The sequence below is a fragment of the Neoarius graeffei genome, chromosome 2 (assembly GCF_027579695.1).
Source record: "Neoarius graeffei isolate fNeoGra1 chromosome 2, fNeoGra1.pri, whole genome shotgun sequence".
NCBI lineage: Eukaryota > Metazoa > Chordata > Actinopteri > Siluriformes > Ariidae > Neoarius > Neoarius graeffei.
Window position 1 is genome coordinate 73,473,850 of NC_083570.1, and position 22,221 is coordinate 73,496,070.

The following is a 22,221-nucleotide window of genomic DNA, read 5'->3' on the forward strand; positions in this document are numbered from 1 at the left end:
GCAGTAGGAGTCATATGACCTGCTCAACCAGGAAGTTTCAAGCCGGGAGACAACCGAGTGGACTTAAAGGCTGCGGGTTGAGTCTGGTAAGTTTACTTCGAGTTGATTTCTTCAACGTTGTAATACTGAAATGAGAAACCTTCATGTAAATATCGGCGACAATCAAGTTCAACAAAACAGCTGTGTTATCATCATTTTAATATATCTCATTATCTCTAGCCGCTTTATCCTGTTCTACAGGGTCGCAGGCAAGCTGGAGCCTATCCCAGCTGACTACGGGCGAAAGGCGGGGTACACCCTGGACAAGTCGCCAGGTCATCACAGGGCTGACACATAGACACAGACAACCATTCACACTCACATTCACACCTACGGTCAATTTAGAGTCACCAGTTAACCTAACCTGCATGTCTTTGGACTGTGGGGGAAACCGGAGCACCCGGAGGAAACCCACGCGGACACGGGGAGAACATGCAAGCTCCGCACAGAAAGGCCCTCGCCGGCCACGGGGCTCGAACCCGGACCTTCTTGCTGTGAGGCGACAGCGCTAACCACTACACCACCGTGCCGCCCACATTTTAATATATATATGTTTTTTTTAAATTATGTATTTTTTTATTCAAATTCGGCAGTGTCTGAACCGTATTATTGTGTCTGTTACTTTGAAATTTCGCGTTTTAACGATTTTTAAAGCTAATTCAGTTTTTTCTGATACACAAAGCTGTATGTAGGAGGGGCTGTGTTGGTTTCCACGTCAAAGCCACACCCCTTCGATGGCGTCACTGACACGTGACTTCGCTCACTTCTCATTGAAACTATTTGACATGGCGTCACTGTTTACAAACGGCGAGTGACGAGTTGTAATGTTTAGGCGTCTAACTTTTTTTTTTTTGTCACGGTACGTTGTGGGATTAGATCAGATCAGGGCGCTGGGTATTCCGTGCAGTCCCTACAGACTTGATAAAATCCGAACTGGAGCAGGATTCGGGTGCGAATCGATAAAAGGAGTGAAACAGGGCGCATAGTCTTCTGCATACTTGCAAGTTTGAATACAGACTTGGTTTGTGTTTTATAGTGTATCAGTTCTCAAATGTTCTTCCTGCTGCTGTATGAGTGAGTGCCGTTTTAAAGGTATGCACTGAAAGGGAAGTCTGCAGAACTGTGTGTTATTGTGCGTGTGTGTGTGATTTTTAGGATGGTTATGAGCTTTACATCATGGACCAGGTGACAGGCAGCGGGAGGAGACTGGATGACGAGCACAGTCTGATCAGAGCGCGTGCCACTGCTGCTCCGTCCAAGGGAAGCTCCAACACTCAGGATGGCTCCTCCAGGTTTGTCTACGTCCTGTCATTCTTCTCCGCTCTGGGAGGCTTCCTATTCGGCTATGACACTGGGGTGGTGTCCGGGGCCATGCTTTTGCTCAAGAAGGAGATGAACCTGAGCGCGTTTTGGCAGGAGTTGCTGGTTTCCAGTACTGTAGGTGCAGCGGCGCTCTCTGCTCTAGCTGGCGGATACCTGAACGGGCTGCACGGCCGCCGGAACTGCATCATGCTGGCCAGCTTCATTTTTACTATCGGGGGCATCGTTTTGAGCGTGGCACCTGATAAAGAGGTTCTTCTTGTCGGAAGACTTACTGTTGGTCTTGGCATAGGTAAGTCACAAATGTTCATATATGAACACGAACTAAAATGACACCTGAACATGTGTTGGTTTGCCCCCCCCATAGGAATAGCATCAATGACGGTGCCAGTTTACATAGCTGAAGTGTCTCCTCCTCAGCTCCGAGGTCAGCTGGTCACCATAAACACTCTGTTCATCACCGGTGGTCAGTTCATAGCCAGCGTCCTGGATGGAGCATTCAGTTACATGGCGCACGATGGCTGGAGGTATGACATGCCAAAGAAAACAGAATTGGAGAACTGTAATTTACAACGGAGAGTCCCATTCCAAGTCCTGGAGAACCCCAGCCCTGAATATTTTAGTGTTTTCTCTAAACAGGGAATGTCACTTAACTAATCGAGTGCACTAGAGCAGGGAAAACAACCTGACCTGGAAATGCTACGCTGGACTAGGGTTCGCTAACCAACCACTAATTTAGAGAGAATGTAAGTAAGCATTTGAGAGGGAGAGGAATCGGAATCTCTTCATTAACCGAATGTACACAGGAAGTTGACTTTGATATAAAGTAATTAAATGGAAAATATCAGAATAAGACACAGAAGGGCACTCTAGGATGGTGTAAAAGGAGAAACAACAACAACGAATTGGCCATAAAGAGAATTTATTATGTATGGATACAAGTTCATGAATAATGCATGCTATATTATGCTACAGATTGCACAGTCCTGGCAGGATGGCTGGGTCCATATTTGGATGTTGCATCATCCCATATGACATGTGGGTGGAGGGGGCACTGGTGATGCCTGGTTGGCAGTCAGGAAATGACATGGGAGCGAAGATAGCCATGGGTGTGGGGGGGGGGGACTGTTCAGGTATCTGGTGGTCTTGGTCTTGATAGAGCAAAACCTGTGACTAGATTGAAGTTTTCTGGTGAGGCAGTGAGTCTTGTCTGATGGGTCCACCACTGTCCTGCTAGCCCATTTCCTGGCTCTGGCATTGTGAAGAACACTCACAGGCACTTTTTTTCTGGTTTGTGAGCTGACTAGCTGTACACATGATGCGTTCCAGTCTGTTTGGTGTGGGAAGAGGATGCAGGGTACCACACGGTGATTAAGGAGGTAAAGACACTCTCGATTGTGGCTTTGTAGAACTGGGTGTGGACATTTGAGATGTTCAGCTTCTGTAGCAGTCTGAGGAGGAACGTCCTCTGGTGAGCTTGCTTCGTGGCAGAAGGTCGAGTAGAAATAGGTTGGGTAAGATGAACAGTAAAAATAATCAGAGGGGCTGAGGGGGAAATGACTAGAAATGTAGGGTAAGAAATGAGTATCCTCTAAAGATGCAAATACTGAATTGTTAAAATAACTGCTGAGCTTACTTGAAGTTTTGAAACCTGGTTTTTGTGTGGGATCTGATGTCATACAGACTAATGGGAATGCAAACTGGCAGCTTGGTCAAGAGCACAATGCGTTACATCCCACTATCAGATATTGGATATTTTTAAATGTTTTTGTCCATAGAACCCCAGTTAGCTGTGCTGATTTATAGAAGCTATTAATGACAGTAGTGCTTTGTCAATTACACATAAGACCTATTTAATTGGAGTTATTGTAGCCAAAATGGGCTTCCTGGTGCATTCTGAAACACTCCACTTTTTTCCTTGAAAAATAGTCAAATAAGTATTCTTTTTTTTTTTTTAAATATATAAAAGTCTGGGGTTTTTTTTTTTTTTTTTTAAGTTACCAACTTATCAAAGTGGACTTAATACAGGTTTATACCAACCAAACTGGCACAATTCAAATATTTGTCAGGCCTAGAAATTCTTTTTTTTTTTTTCGCCAGCCAGCCAGACTAGTTACCTTCCAAAGTAACTAGCCAAACAGAAAATCAACTAGCCAAAATTTGTTCATGTATGAATTTTACTTCTGTCAAAAATAACGCAAAAGAGAGTAGTTGCCATTGTTCATGACTAATGTGCATTTATTTCAAGACCTGAGTATTTTGATACTGTTGTTAAATACATAAATGAGAACAACACAGAGCACCAGAATATAATAATATATTGGAAAACTTGGCAACTTGGTGTATGAGTATTGAAAACAAATATACTATCATGACTACAGCACCCAAAATATGTCCAACATGCTTTCTGTATTTAACCATTTATGAGAGAGAAAGCATTAAGAGCTTCATATTGACTAGGAATCAACTTGAAAAAAATTATTCATTCCATAAAAATCATATCGCAGCCAAGGCCTACCCTGCTCCCACGTTTGCTTCTAAGTCCTTTGTCGTTTCTCCTTCTTGTACGCTTTATCAGTGGCCTTTTTCTCCTCTTCAGACCGAGGTCGCTTTATCCCCGTCTCTGGCGGTTTCTGTACACCTTTCAGAAAATTCCGCATCGCAACGTAACTTTGGGAGATGTAGATGTAAACAAAAAAAAAAAAAACGTGTTTTAAATGGGTGATAACGTGGCCACATCTATTGAATTTGATAATGTGATGTGGCAGCGGGGGTGTGGCCAAGCGGTGGTCTGTGAATGGAGGGTGGAGTCAGGGAAGGTAAGTGGTGGAATCATTGCACCTGATGGGGATTAACCTGTGTTTGTGTGTCTTCCCCAGTGACCGCACCCTTTAAAAGGAGAGGAGAGCAGAGAAAGGGAGCTCTCTCTCTCCAACCAGAACGTACGTGTGTGTGCGTGAGCGTGGCTGGGAAGTGATAAAAGGCTGAAAAGCTAGCAATAAATAGTTCATTGAGAACTCCGTTCTGGCCTGCCGTGCTTCTGTGCTCCACCCACCCGGTCCAATACTACATGTGATTACCGTGATATTCAACGAGATGCGTTATATGCATGCGCAGTAGTGAAAAAACCGACAGCCTGACTTGTACACGATGAGATTCGGAATTCTTCGTTATTTTCCATCCTGCCGATAAACACGTCGATTAACACAGACACGGCACGCGGTTAATATGTGGCGGCTTTAGTTGACGGTGTGTCTGAATCTTTGCTTCATATTTTTTTATTTTTTTTTTTCAACTAGCCAGCGGGGCTGGCTAGTGACAGGAATTACCCACCAAATGACAAATTAAGTCGCCCGGACCACTGCAAATTTCGAGCCCTGTTTGTGCATATAAAATTTGGGCTCCACTCCATCTAATAAGAGACTTGATTTTAGGTGCCCTGTGCACCATCAAGCTAAAATAAACCTCTTTAGTTTGAGATTACTTCAGGTTATTTTAGCAGGGTATTATTCAAAAGGGGTATATTTACTCCCTTTAGCCTTTTACTTCAACACACAGCTTGATTTGAACAGAGTCGAGAAGAGTCTGGGAGCAACCAGCAGTGAAGGAATCCGATTTTCCCATCGATTTTACAAACCGAATACCGTGACCCTGCGGTTTTCATCATACTATTAGCAGCTAAGAGACCCGGGGCTCAGTCCGGTTTTCCTGGGGCTTATAATTTTTAAGGGAGATTGGCATTGATAGGTTGGGGAGATTTAAATCTAACTTTACAAGATATTACCCACACACATTTAAATGTTATGATCTCTTTTAGTGATTTTTGCACTGCTCTTTTTAAACTAGTGTAGTTTACTTCAGTTTCTGTCATTTATTAACAGCCATCGTGTCTCAGGAAACTGAAGCATGTGTCAGTTGACTTAAATGTCACTAGTAAAATGAATGTTTTAATAAATGTAATTTCTCACTTGCATATCTCTCCTTTAGGACCACAAAGACACCAATTCTAAGCTACATAATTATATTACAACATTCAAAATCCCAGATGAAATCCAAGTTGGCTTTCTATTAAATTTTATTTTATTTAAATTTTTTTTTGGACGGTGAAAAATACCCAGGGGCTATAGCCTGAGTGACGGGGCCGAACGACACCATAGTGTTAGCTGTGACTCAACACGCCACGCCACCTGAAACATAGAATGCTTCAGTCACTTGCCTGCTGACAGCACTTTCACTTTGGCGGTTTTTTTTTAATTTATTTATTTATTTATTTTAAGTTGACCCCTGTATTACTGACACTGTCTGGTGTGCTTGGGGCCGGTCGGGGCTCTGAGCGTACCTCCCTGTGGCTGTTTAGCCCTTAAATCGTCATTGGTTCACGCAGAGATGATGACCTCACCACACCAGGCTGATTAAGCTGCACTGCGATTGGTCAAAAGCTTGGTGCTCATTCAGTCATTATGTGTAGATAATTTTTATTGGTTACACTCTGGCTTCCCAACGTCTCTTCACCGAGGTTGGATTTTGGCAAAACGGAGGGATTTGTGCAGATCTTTCTAGAAAAGATGACTTATGATAAAGATGACAGACATTCGTCACTGTAACAACTGCTAGTAATTTTCTCTTCACAGAGCCCCATTTAGGTGTGTGTTGATTCATAGAGGCTATTAATAATACTTTGGCAATTGTACATATGAATAAGACCCATTTAATTGGCGTTATTGTAGCTAAAAGCAGCAGAGTCACGTCACTGATTTCAGTCCAGTTTGTGAGAACACTGTAAAAATGTGCGTCAGGTTATTACATGACCTCTGCTCTGAGAACAAGGTGCCAAGTCTTGGTTTTGCTTTCAAAGTCCTCATTAATGCATCACAAATTGGGTGGGGGGAGGGGTTGTAGAGAAATGTAACCCACATACTTGTGTGTGTGTGTGTGTTCTCTATAGGTATATGCTGGGTTTGTCAGTAGTCCCTGCTGTGCTGCAGTTTGTGGGATTCCTCTTCTTCTTGCCTGAGAGTCCTCGCTGGCTCCTGCAGAAAGGTGATTCTCAGAAGGCCCGTGAGGTGCTCATGCAGATCCGGGCCACAGAGTGTGTGAATGAAGAGTATGACAGTATCAAGGGCATTATTGAAGAGGAAGAAAAAGAAGCAGGAGGTAAGCAATACCTCAGGTTTCAGCCTGAATCTGCAGAGTAGATACTGTATGTGACTGTGTGCATGGTTTTGCAAAGAACTGAGCAATAGTTCTAACACCTCTGGATCATTCCTACAAAGTTATAATGTACTGCATTTTCTTGACTGTTTGTCAGGGGGACTAGTTCTATGCCGTATGCTGGCGTGTGCTCCTACTCGGAGAGCTCTCATCGTAGGATGTGGCCTTCAGATGTTCCAGCAGCTCTCTGGAATTAACACTGTAATGTAAGGCATTCACTGACTGTACGCTGCTAAGTGAAAATGAGAACCCGTTTGCTGTTGAACGTTGCTGTAACAATATTAACTGCTGATGTAGGAGACGACCTCAAATGAGCAAATCCAGACGCTTTGTCTAGGCCTGACCTTTCTGGTCCTTTAAGAATGGAATTGGGTTGTAACTTTTTGCACAGCAGCAATGTAGAGTGCAAACGCGTTCTTAAAGAAATGCTTTGTTTTGTACAGGATTAGTCATTTTGCAACTGATGGATGCATTTTTCATTCTTCTTCTGAGGTTTGCTCTCATTTGTTGTAGCCGAAGATGGCATACAAGGCTTTTAATGTGACAAGTATGGTATAGTGAGAAATATTCACATATGCCAGATTGTTAGGAGTGCAGGGTCAGCCCTGATCCTTGGAGAGGTACAGTAGGTCTTACTCAAGGGCCCAATAGTGGCAACTTGGGATTTATACTCATGACCTTCTAGTCAGCAAGATAGAACTTTTAAAGCCAAACAAAGCCCCAGAAATAAACTCCTTTATACTGACCGGTAATATAAACAAGACATGTTTGAGTGTTCACTTTTTGTACTTGTATAGTGTCCAGATTATTTTTCTTTTAAAATAAAATATGCCTGAGTGCTGCCATCTTGCTCTCTGAGGTTCAAATATCGCACTCTGGGTGCAAATTGCATGAGAGAATCCGAGATTGTGATGTCACTTACCAAGGCTGAGATCTAGTGGATTCGTTGCTTCAAAATTGTTGTAAAGAACACTAAAGGTGCATGTTTGGGTGTAAAAATAAAACTGATCATTAAAGCAATGAACACACAAGCAGCATGCACAAGTGTCTGGGTTTTTTTTTTTTTTTGGGGGGGGGGGTATTTAAATAAGGAATTAGAAGCCTTTATTTGATGGTTGATTTGGTCTGTGTAAGAAAGGTAAACAGGATTCGGGTGTGCTGGTTACATCACAAGCGGCTCTCTGGTTTCAGTACAAATGGCTGTGCCTAGGTAAGCCTATTTTAGCAATATCGTAACTTTTTTTTTTTTTTTTTAAATGGATAAATTATCATGATAGTTTTTAATTTAATCGTGTGTGGCGGCACGTTTTAAGGCACTTGCCATAATCGGCAAACAGCATTTGTTTTTGGATTTTGTTTGACTTTAACTACTCCGACACCATTGCCCAGATAAGCATAGACCTGAAGCCTGAACAAATGGTTAAAGGTCTAAAAAATTACTCCAAAGGGTGTTTCAATGGCTTCACCTGTTCAGCAAATCATCATCACATCTGACCTCAAAATTTAGAAGTGGTGACGTTGCTTTACAGGTCTGACGGTGAGTCAGAAAGTAATCATAATTATCGAGACTTCAACCAGGAAAGCACAAAACTTGTTTTATAGCTACAATCACAAGGCAGCAGAGCTCAAAGTCCACTGGTCTCGGCATATTATGCTGAATTGTTTAGTGGTTTCACGTGCAAACTCGTTTGTATCAGTGTCGTAAATAAATGCTGTGGACAGCTCTATATCCATATTTGTTCATCAAAGCTTGGCACTCCCCCAAAAAAAACTAAAAGAAAAGGAAGCAAAAGTGCTTAGTTGCAGAAATGGTTATAGCTGATCAGATGACTAATCCATTTGGAAAATTTCGTTTTTGTCAGGAATACTTGTATTATTATGAGACTAAATAATGGTATAAATGCCTGTTTCAAATGATTTGGAAAGCTTAAATCTCAGTATTTTTAGACTTCATATTTATATTGATAAACATTCCTGGGCCTTCCAGCAACACTAATTGCATGCAGGTCAACTCCATTCAACTAATTATGTGACTTGTGATGGCAGCTAATTGCATTGCAACTAATTTTAAAGGAACAGTCCACCGTATTTCCATAATGAAATATGCTCTTATCTGAATTGAGACGAGCTGCTCCGTAACTGTCCGAGCTTTGCGCGACCTCCCAGTCAGTCAGACGCAGTCAGACGCGCTGTCACTCCTGTTAGCAATGTAGCTAGGCTCAGCATGGCCAATGGTATTTTTTTGGGGCTGTAGTTAGATGCGACCAAACTCTTCCACGTTTTTCCTGTTTACATAGGTTTATATGACCAGTGATATGAAACAAGTTCAGTTACACAAATTGAAACGTGGCGATTTTCTATGCTATGGAAAGTCCTCACTATAATGACAGGCGTACTAACACCTTCTGCGCGCTTCGGCAGCGCATTGATATCTGAGCTGCCGAAGCGCGCAGAAGGTGTTAGTACGCCTGTCATTATAGTGCGGACTTTCCATAGCATAGAAAATCGCCACGTTTCAATTTGTGTAACTGAACTTGTTTCATATCACTGGTCATATAAACCTATGTAAACAGGAAAAACGTGGAAGAGTTTGGTCGCATCTAACTACAGCCCCAAAAAAATACCATTGGCCATGTTGAGCCTAGCTACATTGCTAACAGGAGTGACAGCGCGTCTGACTGACTGGGAGGTCGCGCAAAGCTCGGACAGGTACGGAGCAGCTCGTCTCAATTCAGATAAGAGCATATTTCATTATGGAAATACGGTGGACTGTTCCTTTAAGAATCCCACAGCACTGGGGTTGACTATCCAGTCACAACTTTTTTCTAATAAATAACTGGGTTTATTAGACATCGTTGTTTGTTTGTTTGTTTGTTTGTTTTTCCCCCTCTAAATTCAGCATTATGGTCTCGTGACTCTCAATCTTAATTTGAATCAATATTGTAACACTGCAATATTTGACTTATAGAAGGAAGTGTATTTTAGCTGTATTTGGCTCCATACTCCCCCGTTTGCCCACATAGTGGCCAGCATTTCACATTCCTGTATTACCAACACAGATCCCTCACTGTGAATCACAAAATGCCATTTGGAGGAGCAGCTTTGAGCCTGTTTTGGGATGGTGGTGGTTGTCATTGAGAGAATTCTTGCACTGGCCCTAGTGAAGACCATGTTGAGTTATTTTGGTAAAGAGATGTTTGCATGGCTTGACCATGAACATTTAGAGAGTCTGTTCCTGTTTTCTTAGGTACTATAGTGCCACAATTTTGCAGATGGCAGGAGTGCAGGATGATAAGACGGCAATCTGGCTTTCTGCTGCTACAGCATTCACCAATTTCCTGTTTACGATAGTAGGCGTTTGGTTGGTGGAGCGGGTGGGCCGCAGAAAGCTGACTCTGGGCAGCATTGTTGGTGAGGACACAGCCTCATTGAAAAATTCACGTTCATATAGTACATGTCTACAAAAGCTGGTCATTTCAATGAGCAATGAAACATAAGGTTATAAGACAAATGTATGTGTCTTAGGCTACGTTCACACTGCAGGCTGAAGTGACTCAAATCTGATCTTTTCGCCCATATGTGACCTGTATCCGATCTTTTATTGACAATATGAACGACACAGATCCGATTTTTTCAAATCCGACCCAGGCCGTTTGGATATGTAGTCCTAATTCCGATTCCTATCCGCTCTTTTCATATGCGACTTCAGTCTGAACCGCCAGGTCGCATTCATCCGACTTGCACGTCATCAACAAGCCACAAACGTCACTATTCTGCGCTGAAGTAGGCGGCGGGTCTCTGAAAAACAGTTACAACAACATGGCACATAATCACAGGCGCAGATAGAGGGGGGGACTCGTCCCACCCAGATTTAAATTCACCTCGCTCGGTCCCCCCCCCCACTTATAGGGAGGAAAAAAGTCTATGCTGTCTTTCTTTGCATAAGGCAAACCTCACGGAAAAATCAAAAGACTAATTACCATTCGGTTTATTGAGGTGCACAGCAGTGTATACATAGTTGCAACAACTCACCATAAAACAAAACAAAGACTGATATTCGGTTGGTTGAGCTGCGCAGACTGCACAGGTTGCGAGCTCGAGCTTGGTTGCTATGGTAACCCACAACAAGTTTGACAGGCATGTTGGGGTTGGTTTGCTGGCAGCTTTGTCCCCCCCCCCCCCCCCCCCCCCCCCAGTTCAAAAAAACGTATCTGCGCCCCTGCGCATGACATCAATGCGAGGGACACTTCGGGCTGTAAAGGTTCTGAATCTTCTCAATGGAAGGACGCAGAGGTTAGGGAGCTGATTTCCATTTGGGGGGATACAGCTATTCAAGCTAGATTGGATGGGTTATACCGCAACCGGGCGGTTTTACTTCCGTAAACACTGGCTATGCTCACTGCGTGTGACGTCGTCGTATCCTGCAATGCGCATGCGGAACACTTTTAGGTCGCTTTTCGTTCATACTGAGGATCACATACAAGTCGCATATATTTGTTAATGTGAACGACCTCACAAAAAAATCGGATTTCACAAAAAAATCGGAATTGAGCATTAAGCCTTGCAGTGTGAACGTAGTGTTAGTCACACAAGGTGGTTATTAATTACCTATTCTCTAATGTGTAGGGCTGCACATAATGTGTGGGTGTTTTTTGTTGTTAATTATTCATGTGGCCAAATGATCAATTAAAGGACACCCTCAGTTGAATTACTGCAGCAAATATAATTTGGCTTTTTAATTTTTTTTATTAACTTAAAGGGATAGTTCGGGATTTTTGACATGAATCTGTATGGCATCCCCATCAATAGTGTCGTGCAAACACACTGACTTACCCCTGACAGCATCCTGTGAGTCCAGTTCTTGTCCAGTTTTGGTCCAGACGAAAGTAGTCCGACAAGTTTGTTGGGGTCACGAAAGTAAAACGTTTTTCATCTCAAAACAGTACGTGTTCAAAAGAGTGATATATTTGCATCACAAAACCGTTGCCAAATAAAAAGTCAGACCTCGAAATCGCTTGGCACTATTTTCTCTCCCTTCTTATCACTGCGCGCTGCCTGCTTCATCCAGCTGTGGCTCCAGCTTCAAGGATAAGCTGGAGCCGCATAAGTAGGAGTCCCGGCGGGTGGTTTGTATTCGATTCGTTTATATCCCGACCTTGTCAGCTGTCAGATTTATGTTCATGGACCCGGTAAGCTGGTAAATAATATTTATTTATTTTTTCTTTACCAAATTCTAACAGAAAACGAGAGCGCCCGAAAGGGAAAACCGAGCCGAGCTGCCTCACGGCTGTAATGCAAATTGCTTTCCTCCTCAGTATACAAGTGTGCTTCCATGGCAGGGAAAAAGAAACTACCACTGCTGCCTATGTAGTGCCCTATTTATACAAATAGGAGTCATTCAGGATTCAGCCATGTTTTTGCTCTGTGTCATGGCTGAATCCTGAATGACTCCTATTTGTATAAATAGGGCACTACATAGGCAGCAGTGGTAGTTTCTTTTTCCCTGCCATGGAAGCGCACTTGTATACTGAGGAGGAAAGCAGTTTGCATTACAGCTATGAGGCGGCTCGGCTCGGTTTTCCCTTTCGGGCGCTCTCGTTTTCTGTTAGAATTTAGTAAAGAAAAAAAAAATATTATTTACCAGCTTACCGGGTCCATGAACATAAATCTGACAGCTGACAAGGTCGGGATATAAACGAATCGAATACAAACCACCCGCCGGGACTCCTACTTATGCGGCTCCAGCTTATTCTTGAAGCTGGAGCCACAGCTGGATGAAGCAGGCAGCGCGCAGTGATAAGAAGGGAGAGAAAATGGTGCCAAGCGATTTCGAGGTCTGACTTTTTATTTGGCAACGGTTTTGTGATGCAAATATATCACTCTTTTGAACACGTACTGTTTTGAGACGAAAAACGTTTTACTTTCGTGACCCCAACAAACTTGCCGGACTACTTTCGTCTGGACCAAAACTGGACAAGAACTGGACTCACAGGATGCTGTCAGGGGTAAGTCAGTGTGTTTGCACGACTATTGATGGGGATGTCCTACAGATTCGTGTCAAAAATCCCGAACTATCCCTTTAATGTAAGACACAACTGCAAGGAACAAAATGTTTGTCTTTCTACTTTACTGATTTTTCTCCTGTAAAAGTATTCTAATTATTTCCTGTTCCAAGTGCCATTAACCAGTAACAAATGGAGTTTGTTTTACACAACTAAAAAAAAAAAAAGTTAATGCATCTTTTCTCTCTACCTCTTATATAAAATGTACTAAATTACATAAGTCATTAAACTTTTTACTGTAAATCAAACAAGCTAAAAACTTAACCTTCATTATGAAGTAGCTACACTGCTACTGCTAAGAAATGCATTATATGGTCAAAAGTATGTGGACTCTTGACAGTCACACCCATATGTTGGTCTTCCACAAAGTTGGAAGCAGACAATTGTATAGGATGTCTTTCTATGCTGGTACATTGCAGTTTTCCTCGTCTGGGATGAAGCGGCCTAGTCAAAACATGTCCTGACATCAGTGCCCTTGTGCACAAAGTGAGATCAGTGAAAGCCTGATTTGCCAAGGCTGATGTGGAAGAACTCGAGTGATTTTACACAGAGCCCTGACCTCAGCCCCACTGAACTCTTGATATAAATGGAAACTCCAACTGCACCTCAGACCCCCTTGCCCATAATCGATGCCTGACCTCACTTATCTTATGGCTGAATGGATATATCCACACAGCCAATCTCAAATCTTGTTGAAACTCTTTCCAGAAGAGTAGAGGTTATTATTACGGTAACCGCAAAGTTGGAACTAAATCTGTAATGGGATGTTCAGAAAGCATGTCGTGTGATTGGTGAGGTGTCCACAAAACGTTGGCCATATATTGGAGCATCTCGATTAAAATATCTTGGTTAGATTTTTCCATCAGCTATTTAAGAGGTGAGAATTTAATGTTCTTGACTCATTGCTTGAAACATTAGTTTACATGTGGGTTTTTTTTTTTTTCTATTTTAATTTTGATTATGGCCTACAGCATGCAAAAAAACCTCAATGAACACACTCTTGAATTGTCAAAGTCGATTCAAGAACTTGGGAGAGCTTCACAAGGAGTGGGCTGAGGCTGGTGTTGGTGCATCAAGAGCCACCACACACAGACATCTTCAGGAAAGGGGCTACAACTGTTGCATTCCTCATATCAAGCCTCTCCTGAACCAGAGACAATGTCTGAAGCGTCTTATCTGGGCTAAGGAGAGAAAGTACTGGACTGTTGCTCAGTGGTCCAAATTCCTTTCTTCAGATGAAAGGAAATTTTTCATTTCTTTTGGAAATGAAGGTCCTAGAGTCTGGAGGAAGAGTGGCGAGGCACGGAATCCAAGGTGGTTGACGTCCATTGTGAAGTTTCTGCAGTCTGTGATGATTTGGGGTGCCATGCCATCTGCTAGTGTTGGTCCACTGTTTCATAAAGTCCAAATTCAATGCAGCTGTCTACCAGGAGATTTTCAAGCACTTCATGCTTCCATCTGCTGACAAGCTTGATGGAGATGGGGATTTCCTTTTCCAGCAGGACTTGGTACCTGCCCACAGTGCCAAAACTACTACCAAATAGTTTGCTGACCATATTACTGTGCTTGATTTGACCAGCCAACTCGCCTGACCTGAACCACATGGAGGTTCTGTGGGGTATTGTCAAGAGGAAGATGAGAAATGCATGGCCCAAAAATACAGATGAGCTGAAGGCTGCTATCAAGGCAACCTGGGCTTCAATAACACCTCAGCAGTGCCACGAGCTGATTGCCTCCATGCCATGCTGCATTGATGCAGTAATTCGTAGTAAAGGAGCCCCAAGTATTGTGTATACATGAACATGCTTTTCACAAGTTGGACATTTCTGTCTTCTAAGTCTTTTTTTTTATTTTTTTTTGGGGGGGCTTTTTTTCACCTCCATTGGATAGGACAGTGCAGAGACAGGAAACGAGCGGGGGGGAGAGAGATGGGGAGGGATCGGGAATCGAACCCGGGCCGGAATCGAACCCGGGCCCCCAAATCCACGGCACGGCGCCCCATCCACCCGAGCCACGACGCCCCCAAATCTTTTGATTGGTCTTGGGGAAATATTCTAATTTGAGATGCTGGATTTCTGATTTTCGTGATCTATAAGCCACAATTGTCAAAATTAAAACACAGGCTTGAAAGATTTCACTTTACATGTAGTGAGTACAGAATATATGAAAGTTTACGTTTTTGAACTAAATTGCGGGGGGGGGGGGGGGGGGGGGGGGGGGGCGCTTTTTCACGATATTCTAATTGTTGGAGATGCAATAGTACTACTACTTTTTGGAGTTACTGTTTTTACTTTATTCCCCCTCTCATCACCATTATTGTTGTAATCATCAGCCATCATTTGCTAAAGTGAGAGAAAGACCTCTCACTTTCTTGAAACATGAACCTCAACATGATACGACATGACACCCCCCCCCCCCCCCCCCCCCCCCCCCCCCCCCCCCCCCAATTCGATCTGGCGGCTCCCTTTGGTTTCTTTTTATTTGAGCAAGAAGCCCATATGTTGCAAGTGAAATGGCAATCTGTCGGTGTTTTAATTTACCTCAAGTGTTGAGCCTAGAAATAGTTTTGTACACAGTGCTGTGTGGTATAGTAGAACTACACAGGGGTTTCACTATGGTATTACATTTTACTCATGAATCCATTTCCATGATATTTCTTATACAATGTCAGGGATTATTCAGACTAATCACTGCAGCCTTTGTAATATGTATGACATGTCTTGTGTATTACATTTCTCAGGTACTGGAATCAGTCTCTCGGTCTTAGCTGTGGGATTTCTACTTTCTGCTCAGGCGTCTCCTCCAGTGAACTTTTACCCTAGTGACCCTACTTCTAATTCAACCTGTGCACAGTATGGGTGAGTGGGTCAATATTTAATATGTGCTATTACAGTCTGAATGGGTGGGTTTCCCCCTCTAATTGAGTACAATAATATGAGCAGATGCACACTTGTGTGCACACACACACACTTCCAGATTTTGTGAACAGTGTATGCTGGATCCAAACTGTGGCTTTTGTTACTATGAGAATGGCTCAACGGTATCAGACTCTTCCTGTGAGCCCATTGATCCAGCCAACACAGAGCAAGCAGCAAGTGGCAGGTTTGTTTCTGTGTCTCTCAAAAGTCTCATATTAAGTCTTTATTTTTTCCTTGTAATTTAATTTGTCTGGTACATCTGATGTTTATGCTTCACCCAGGTGCTCCAATCGAACCCAAGAAAACACAAGTCCACTGTGGTGGGCCTATAACTACTGTCCAACCTCCTATTCCTGGGTAGTATTGCTGGGTCTCATTCTTTACCTGGCCGCCTTTGCTCCAGGTTAGAACAACCCTACACCACTTATAATAACTCGTTATAATAAATATTCACTAGATATAATTAGTGGAATGGCATGCACTATATGGTCAAAAGTATGCAGACACCTGACCATTACACCCATATGTGGACTGTCCCAAAACTGTTGCAAGCACAAAATTCTCTAGAATGTCTGTGTGCTGTAGCATTTAAGATTCTCCTTCACTGGAACTAGGGCGCCTCGACCTGCTCCAGAATGACAGTGCCTCTGTGCACAAAGCAAGCTCCGTAAAAACATGGTTTGCCAAATTTGGAAGGAATAACTCTGGTGCCCAGTACGGAGCCCTGACCTCAACTCCACTGAACACCTTTTCAATGAACTGGACTGCTGACTGCATGCCAGTCCTCCTTGCCTGATGTGCCCAACCTCCTGAACACACTTTTGTCCATTCAGCGCCCCCCCCGCCGCCACCATGCTCCAAAGTCTAGTGGAAAGCCTTCTCAGAAGATTGGAGGTTATTGTAACCACAAAGGGGGACTAAATCTGGAAGAAGATGTTCAACAATCATATACAAGTGTAATGGTCAGATGTCCAAATACTTTTAGCAATAAAGATTAGAGTAGGAATGTAAAGATTGGGGGGGGAGCAAAAAAAAAAAAAGAGAGAGATGTATAGAATAATATATAACTTGTACAATCCCAAAAGTTGGGGCAGTATTGAGAATGCAAAATAAAAAAAAAAGCAATGATGTCTTGTATTTCATTGCAGACAGTATGAACTCAAGATATTTCATGTTTTATCTGGTCAACTTCATTTCAATTAACATGCATCCATTCTTGCATTTTAGACCTGCAACACATTCCCAAAAACAAAACAATTTAAATACTGATGTGATTTGAAGTGGTGTGGGTTTTTTTTTTTAAATAAATCGTGACTTGGTACAAAATTAGTATCCAGGAAAGGCCTAGTCTTTGAGGAGCAACAATGGGCTGAGGATCACCAGTTTGTTGGATAGATGCATGAGAATTATTGAAATGTTAAACTATTTCTTAAAGCAAAATAGAAAGGGATTTGGATATTTCACTCTCAATGGTACATATTAAACTATTCAGGGAATCTGGAGGAAATTCTGTGTATAATGGGCAAAGATGCAAACTTTTAAGCTAAACACCTGTGATCTCCAATCCCTCAGACAGCACGGTCAATAAATTTCATTTATCTATAGCTGATATAGCCACATGGGCTCAGGATTACTTTGGCAAACCTTTTGTCAAGCACTACAATACGGAGTTGCATCCACAAATGGCAATTAAAAATTTATTTAGCAAAAAGGAAGCCTTATGTTAACTGTGTCCAGAAGCACTGTCAACTTCTCTGGGTTTAAAGGCATCTGGGATGGACCATCACACAGTGGATATATTGTGGTCAGATGAATCAGTATTCCAGATCGCTTTTGGAAGAAATGGGCATCATGTGCTCTGGACTAAAGACAAAAGGGACCATCCAGACTGTTCCCAGCAACAAGTCCAAAAGCCAGGGTCTGTCATGGTATGGGGTTGTCTGTGCCCTTGGCAAAGCTAACTTCATGGGTGCAAGTTTTATGGCATGTGCCGGAAGCTCCATTTTTTTTCGGTTCTGAAAGTCTCATCTCATTATCTCTAGCCGCTTTATCCTGTTCTACAGGGTCGCAGGCAAGCTGGAGCCTATCCCAGCTGACTACGGGCGAAAGGCGGGGTACACCCTGGACAAGTCGCCAGGTCATCACAGGGCTGACACATAGACACAGACAACCATTCACACCCACATTCACACCTACGGTCAATTTAGAGTCACCAGTTAACCTAACCTGCATGTCTTTGGACTGTGAGGGGAAACCGGAGCACCCGGAGGAAACCCATGCGGACACGGGGAGAACATGCAAACTCCGCACAGAAAGGCCCTCGCCAGCCACAGGGCTCGAACCCGGACCTTCTTGCTGTGAGGCGACAGCGCTAACCACTACACCACCGTGCCGCCGGTTCTGAAAGTCATTTTTCCAAATCGTGTAAATCTGTTGATTTTCGGGGGGGGGGTGGCCCTCTCACGGTCTCACTCTCAGCGTGTTACTGGGTTACCGCGGTACAGCCTCTGCACGAGACAAATCTTTTCATCTCGTCTTCGCCATAAACCTCATTCAATTTATACGCCGCTCACCAGCGAGCGGTCCTGACTAGCCCGTTGTTTCACGGTGTTATACATGTGCGATATCATGTTTCACGCACGTAGCACGTTCGACCAAATCAATACAGCTATTCCAGTGTATATATTGTAAAAAAGGTATCACAGCAAAAGCATGTTAAAAATGGTTGTTTCAGCATTTAAATTAGTAGTTGCTAGATGTTTTGAAATATCAAGCCTTGTACTTGAAATATTATTTCAGGTGAATTGATGAAATGTATTAAACATTTGATGTGAATATGCAAATCATATAACTATTAATATTATAAATGTTTGTGTGAGAGACAACCATTTTAACTTGTAATTTTTTTTTTTTTTTTTGAGCCCTTAGGGGGGACTCCCCCGCCCTGCATGGCTGTGCTATGCACGTCTGACTTTGTCAGACTTTTCAGGTTTTTGAAAATTTTATACTTGCACCCATGCAACTTGCACTTCTGTGATGGCTACGTTAATTCAGAAAAGTACATTGAGATTTTGGCACAACATATTCTGCCTTCAAGACGACATCTTTTCCAGGGATATTTCAACAAGACGATGCAAAAACACATTCCGTGCACATTACAAAGGCATGGCTGGGGAAGAAGTGGGTGTCTGTCCCCTATAGAGAATGTGTGATGAATTTTGAAATGAAAAATATGACCACTGACTCCATACTGTTGCAGATCTTAAGATCTGCTTGCAGGAAGAATGGGACACGAACACCTGAAATGCCTCATCACTTGGTGTCTTCAGTCCAGAAACATTTTAAGTGTTGAGAAGGAATGGGAACATTTTATAAAGTGATGAGTGCTTTACCATCCCAACGTTTTTTGGAATGTGTTGCAAGAATCAGAATTGAAAAAAGTATTTTTGTAAAAAAAAAAAACTCAATGTGCTGCTGTTCTGGTTTGAGTACAGTACAGGTCAAGGATTATTTATAAATAAAACCTGTCTGTGCTCTCACATGCCTGCCTGAAGGAATGGGGCCCATGCCATGGACGGTGAATTCTGAGATTTATCCGCTTTGGGCTCGGAGCACAGGCAATGCCTGCTCTGCTGGCGTCAACTGGATCTTCAATGTCCTTGTGTCACTGACATTCCTCCATGTGGCAGAGTACCTCACATACTATGGTATGGATCTTCACTAATAGCCATTCCTGCTGTTGATGTAATATTTCTATGCAGAACTATAAACTTTTATGATTCTGGTAATGGTGTACTATCCATTGAAATGTCTATTGCACTGAATCTCAAAAACCACCTTTTAGTAAATTTAAGTAATTGTAGCTATAACGTTCTTGCAGAAGGCTATTCCTTTTAGTTACTGAAGTTTTTGCTAATTTCTGACTGCTTGTAATGTAGTTAGAAGACCACACGTGTTTGGGTTTTTTTAAAAAAAAATATTTTGCTCCCTCTTTTCTAGGTGCTTTTTTCCTGTACACTGGCTTGGCTGTGCTTGGCTGCTTCTTCATCCTGGGCTGTCTGCCAGAAACCAAGGGTCTCATGTTGGAGGACATAGAGACTCTGTTTAGCAGGAGGCTCTGCACCTGTGGCACACTGGGTGGCGAAGGTGCACACTACATCAGGGTAAAAGGGGGCAACCTTGTCGCCGATGAGGACTTCTCTGATGGGGAGTAGTTTATGGGCACTTTCTTTCCGCATTTTCTGGTTCTGTCGGTGTTGATCTCCATTTTTTATTTTATTTTTATTTATTTTATTTTTTTACTATTTCTGTGGAGTATGGATCTCCATGGCATTCCAGAGAATCAGCATTGCTGCTAACCAAGAACTGGAGACTATTTCTTTGCGTCCTCTTGAGTTGTAGGTCAATTTTCATTTGTGTTTCAGCGAACTGTTGGGAGCCTTGAACAATTAATTTCAGGTTATGGTCTATACAAGATCAGACTTGAGCTTCTGGGTTTCTATGGTATGTGGTGACGATGATGTGAGATTTGGGTTAAAGTCTGGTACCAATACACTTGTGTTTAAGCTGCAACCCCAAATCAGAAACAGCTGAGACAGCATGTTTGAATAGAAATTAGAACTGAAAACAATGATTTGTAAGTGACCTGTATTGTACTGTTTTTAGTACAACAGCACATTATTTTCACCTCATGAATTGGTGTGTCGTGTCTTTGCTCCCCCCCCCCCCCCCAAAAAAAAAAAAAAAATTCAACTTTGACTCTTGAAACACACAAATTGGGACAGTAAAGCATTTACCACTTTTATAATGATGCCAGTCCTTGTTGCATCACTTAAAAGATGTTTAGGGACTGAAGGTACAAAGTGCTGAAGCATTTCAGGTGTTCTTCCTGCGAACAGATCTTTTTGCAGTATGCAACAGTATGGAGTCGTCATTATCACGTTTTTCGTTTCAAAATTTGCCACACATTCTCTATTGGGGGACGGAGGGGACTTCCATACTGTCCAAAGTTGTTTGCTTTGGTTTTTTTTTTTTTTTTTCTGATTTGAGGTTGTGTGTAAAATTCTGTGTTTTTGACTAACTACTACAACTGACTAAACATGGCAGTTTTTAATGTTGTAGCCTCGTTTGGATTTGGGAAAGTTGCATTATGAGACGCTGGAACCAGAGGAAGGAATTGCTTACATATCAGTAAGTGCTATAAATAATTGTGTGGGGTGGGTTTTTTTTTGTTTTGTTTTGGGGGGGGAGATCTAGAATGATGTATACAAATGTGCCAGAAATATGATTTATGATTAAAACAATTTTATTTTTATCTTCTGCAGCTCCAATAATGGTCTAATTATACCTGGAAGTTGCCTTTCAAGAGCAATGAACAGCACGTTTGAGATCATGATCATTTTAACTGACTTTTTTTTTTTTTTTTAATTTTATTTTTTTTAAGTTGCACATGTATTTAATGTGAACAAGCCTATGGTTTGGGGGATACAATTATGCTCTACAAGTCTGACAATCATATATTCTTATTGTGTTGGAGAAAATTACAACTTTTGGTATACTTTTGTGTGTGTGTGTGTGTGTGTGTGTGTGTATATATATAGATGATTTTGCTTCATTATGTTAAGTTAATGCCTTAAAAATATACCTAATGATCTGACCATAGATCTCCTGCAGTATCTTTACTGACCGATAGGGTCCATGAACCCAGATGTTTGATATAGCTCAGCAATAGCAAGAACAATAATCCAGTCTGCTGTATGGGCTGTCTCTCTTTTTAATGTTACAACTTTTGTGTAGACAAAACTGTTCATCTTTTTCTATTGAATAAAAATTGACAACTCTTCAGCGGAACTAATTTTCATTACCTGTAGCTGCTGATGTGTTTTTAAGCCTCTAGCTTGTTGAAATCTGGTGAGCTGTGGGGTTGAATAACCTCAGTAACCTTTACAACACTGACTCCAGACAGACAATAGAGTCTTGGTGAGGGTAGTAAATGGTTAAGTTTGGTAAGGTGGAGAGCTGCCCTCCACATAGTGTAATTAATACCAATCATTTTTTTTTTTTCACTAGTCAACTGTCTACACTCACACAGAACAGTACAGTGTAGCTCTGTAAATGGAACCTGACAGTTGGTAACTGGACACCATTTGGAAAGGGGTCAAGAAACCCGGGGTGCTCGGCTTGGCTCCATTCCCTTCACTGTTTTGGTCTATCAAGCTCTGGTTAATTTTAATATAGTGGGCAAAGCTCTGATGTGAGTCAGGAAAATGTGGAGGAGAGGTCAGAGCTGTTACAATCCCACTATCGTGTGTTTTGGAAATATAGTTTTGCACTACTTGTGTGAATGGATGTGGGTAAGCCACATGGGTATGCTCCGTCCTACCACACCACCACCTGCTCACACAAATATTGTTCAACTGTCAGTTCCCTCCCAGCAGTGGGGTTTTTATTTTTTTAATAAGTATATTTTATATATAGTTTTTATTTATAATGTATTTTTATATATTTAGATTATATTTTATTTATTTTTAATATATTTTTAGTTTATATATATATTTTTATATACAAATGGCAGGAAGTGGTCTTTAAAAATAAACATTTTAATAAAACTTCTCCCCTCATTTTGCCAAAACAGAAGAAGAAGCCTTTGTCACATGCACACTTCAAGCAGA

The 22,221-nt window shown here is 42.1% G+C and overlaps 1 protein-coding gene across 3 annotated transcripts; it reads left to right on the forward strand.

Annotated features, from left to right (window-relative positions):
- The first annotated feature begins 17 nt into the window (after positions 1–17).
- On the forward strand, positions 18–21,394 carry slc2a13b (solute carrier family 2 member 13b). Of its 3 annotated transcripts, none has more exons than XM_060914935.1 (13): positions 18–86; positions 1,195–1,651; positions 1,727–1,886; positions 6,305–6,513; positions 6,668–6,776; positions 9,818–9,981; positions 15,373–15,490; positions 15,609–15,734; positions 15,832–15,953; positions 19,105–19,257; positions 19,550–19,713; positions 20,672–20,740; positions 20,875–21,394. In XM_060914935.1, the coding sequence occupies exons 2-13, from the start codon at positions 1,216–1,218 to the stop codon at positions 20,881–20,883; spliced, it is 1,839 nt and encodes a 612-aa protein (XP_060770918.1). In that variant the 5' UTR covers positions 18–86; positions 1,195–1,215; the 3' UTR covers positions 20,884–21,394. The 3 variants fall into 3 exon arrangements, with proteins under 3 accessions (XP_060770918.1, XP_060770917.1, XP_060770919.1); XM_060914934.1 differs by lacking the exon at positions 18–86 and adding an exon at positions 823–1,060; XM_060914936.1 differs by lacking the exons at positions 18–86; positions 19,105–19,257; positions 19,550–19,713 and adding an exon at positions 823–1,060.
- The last annotated feature ends 827 nt before the right edge of the window (positions 21,395–22,221 follow it).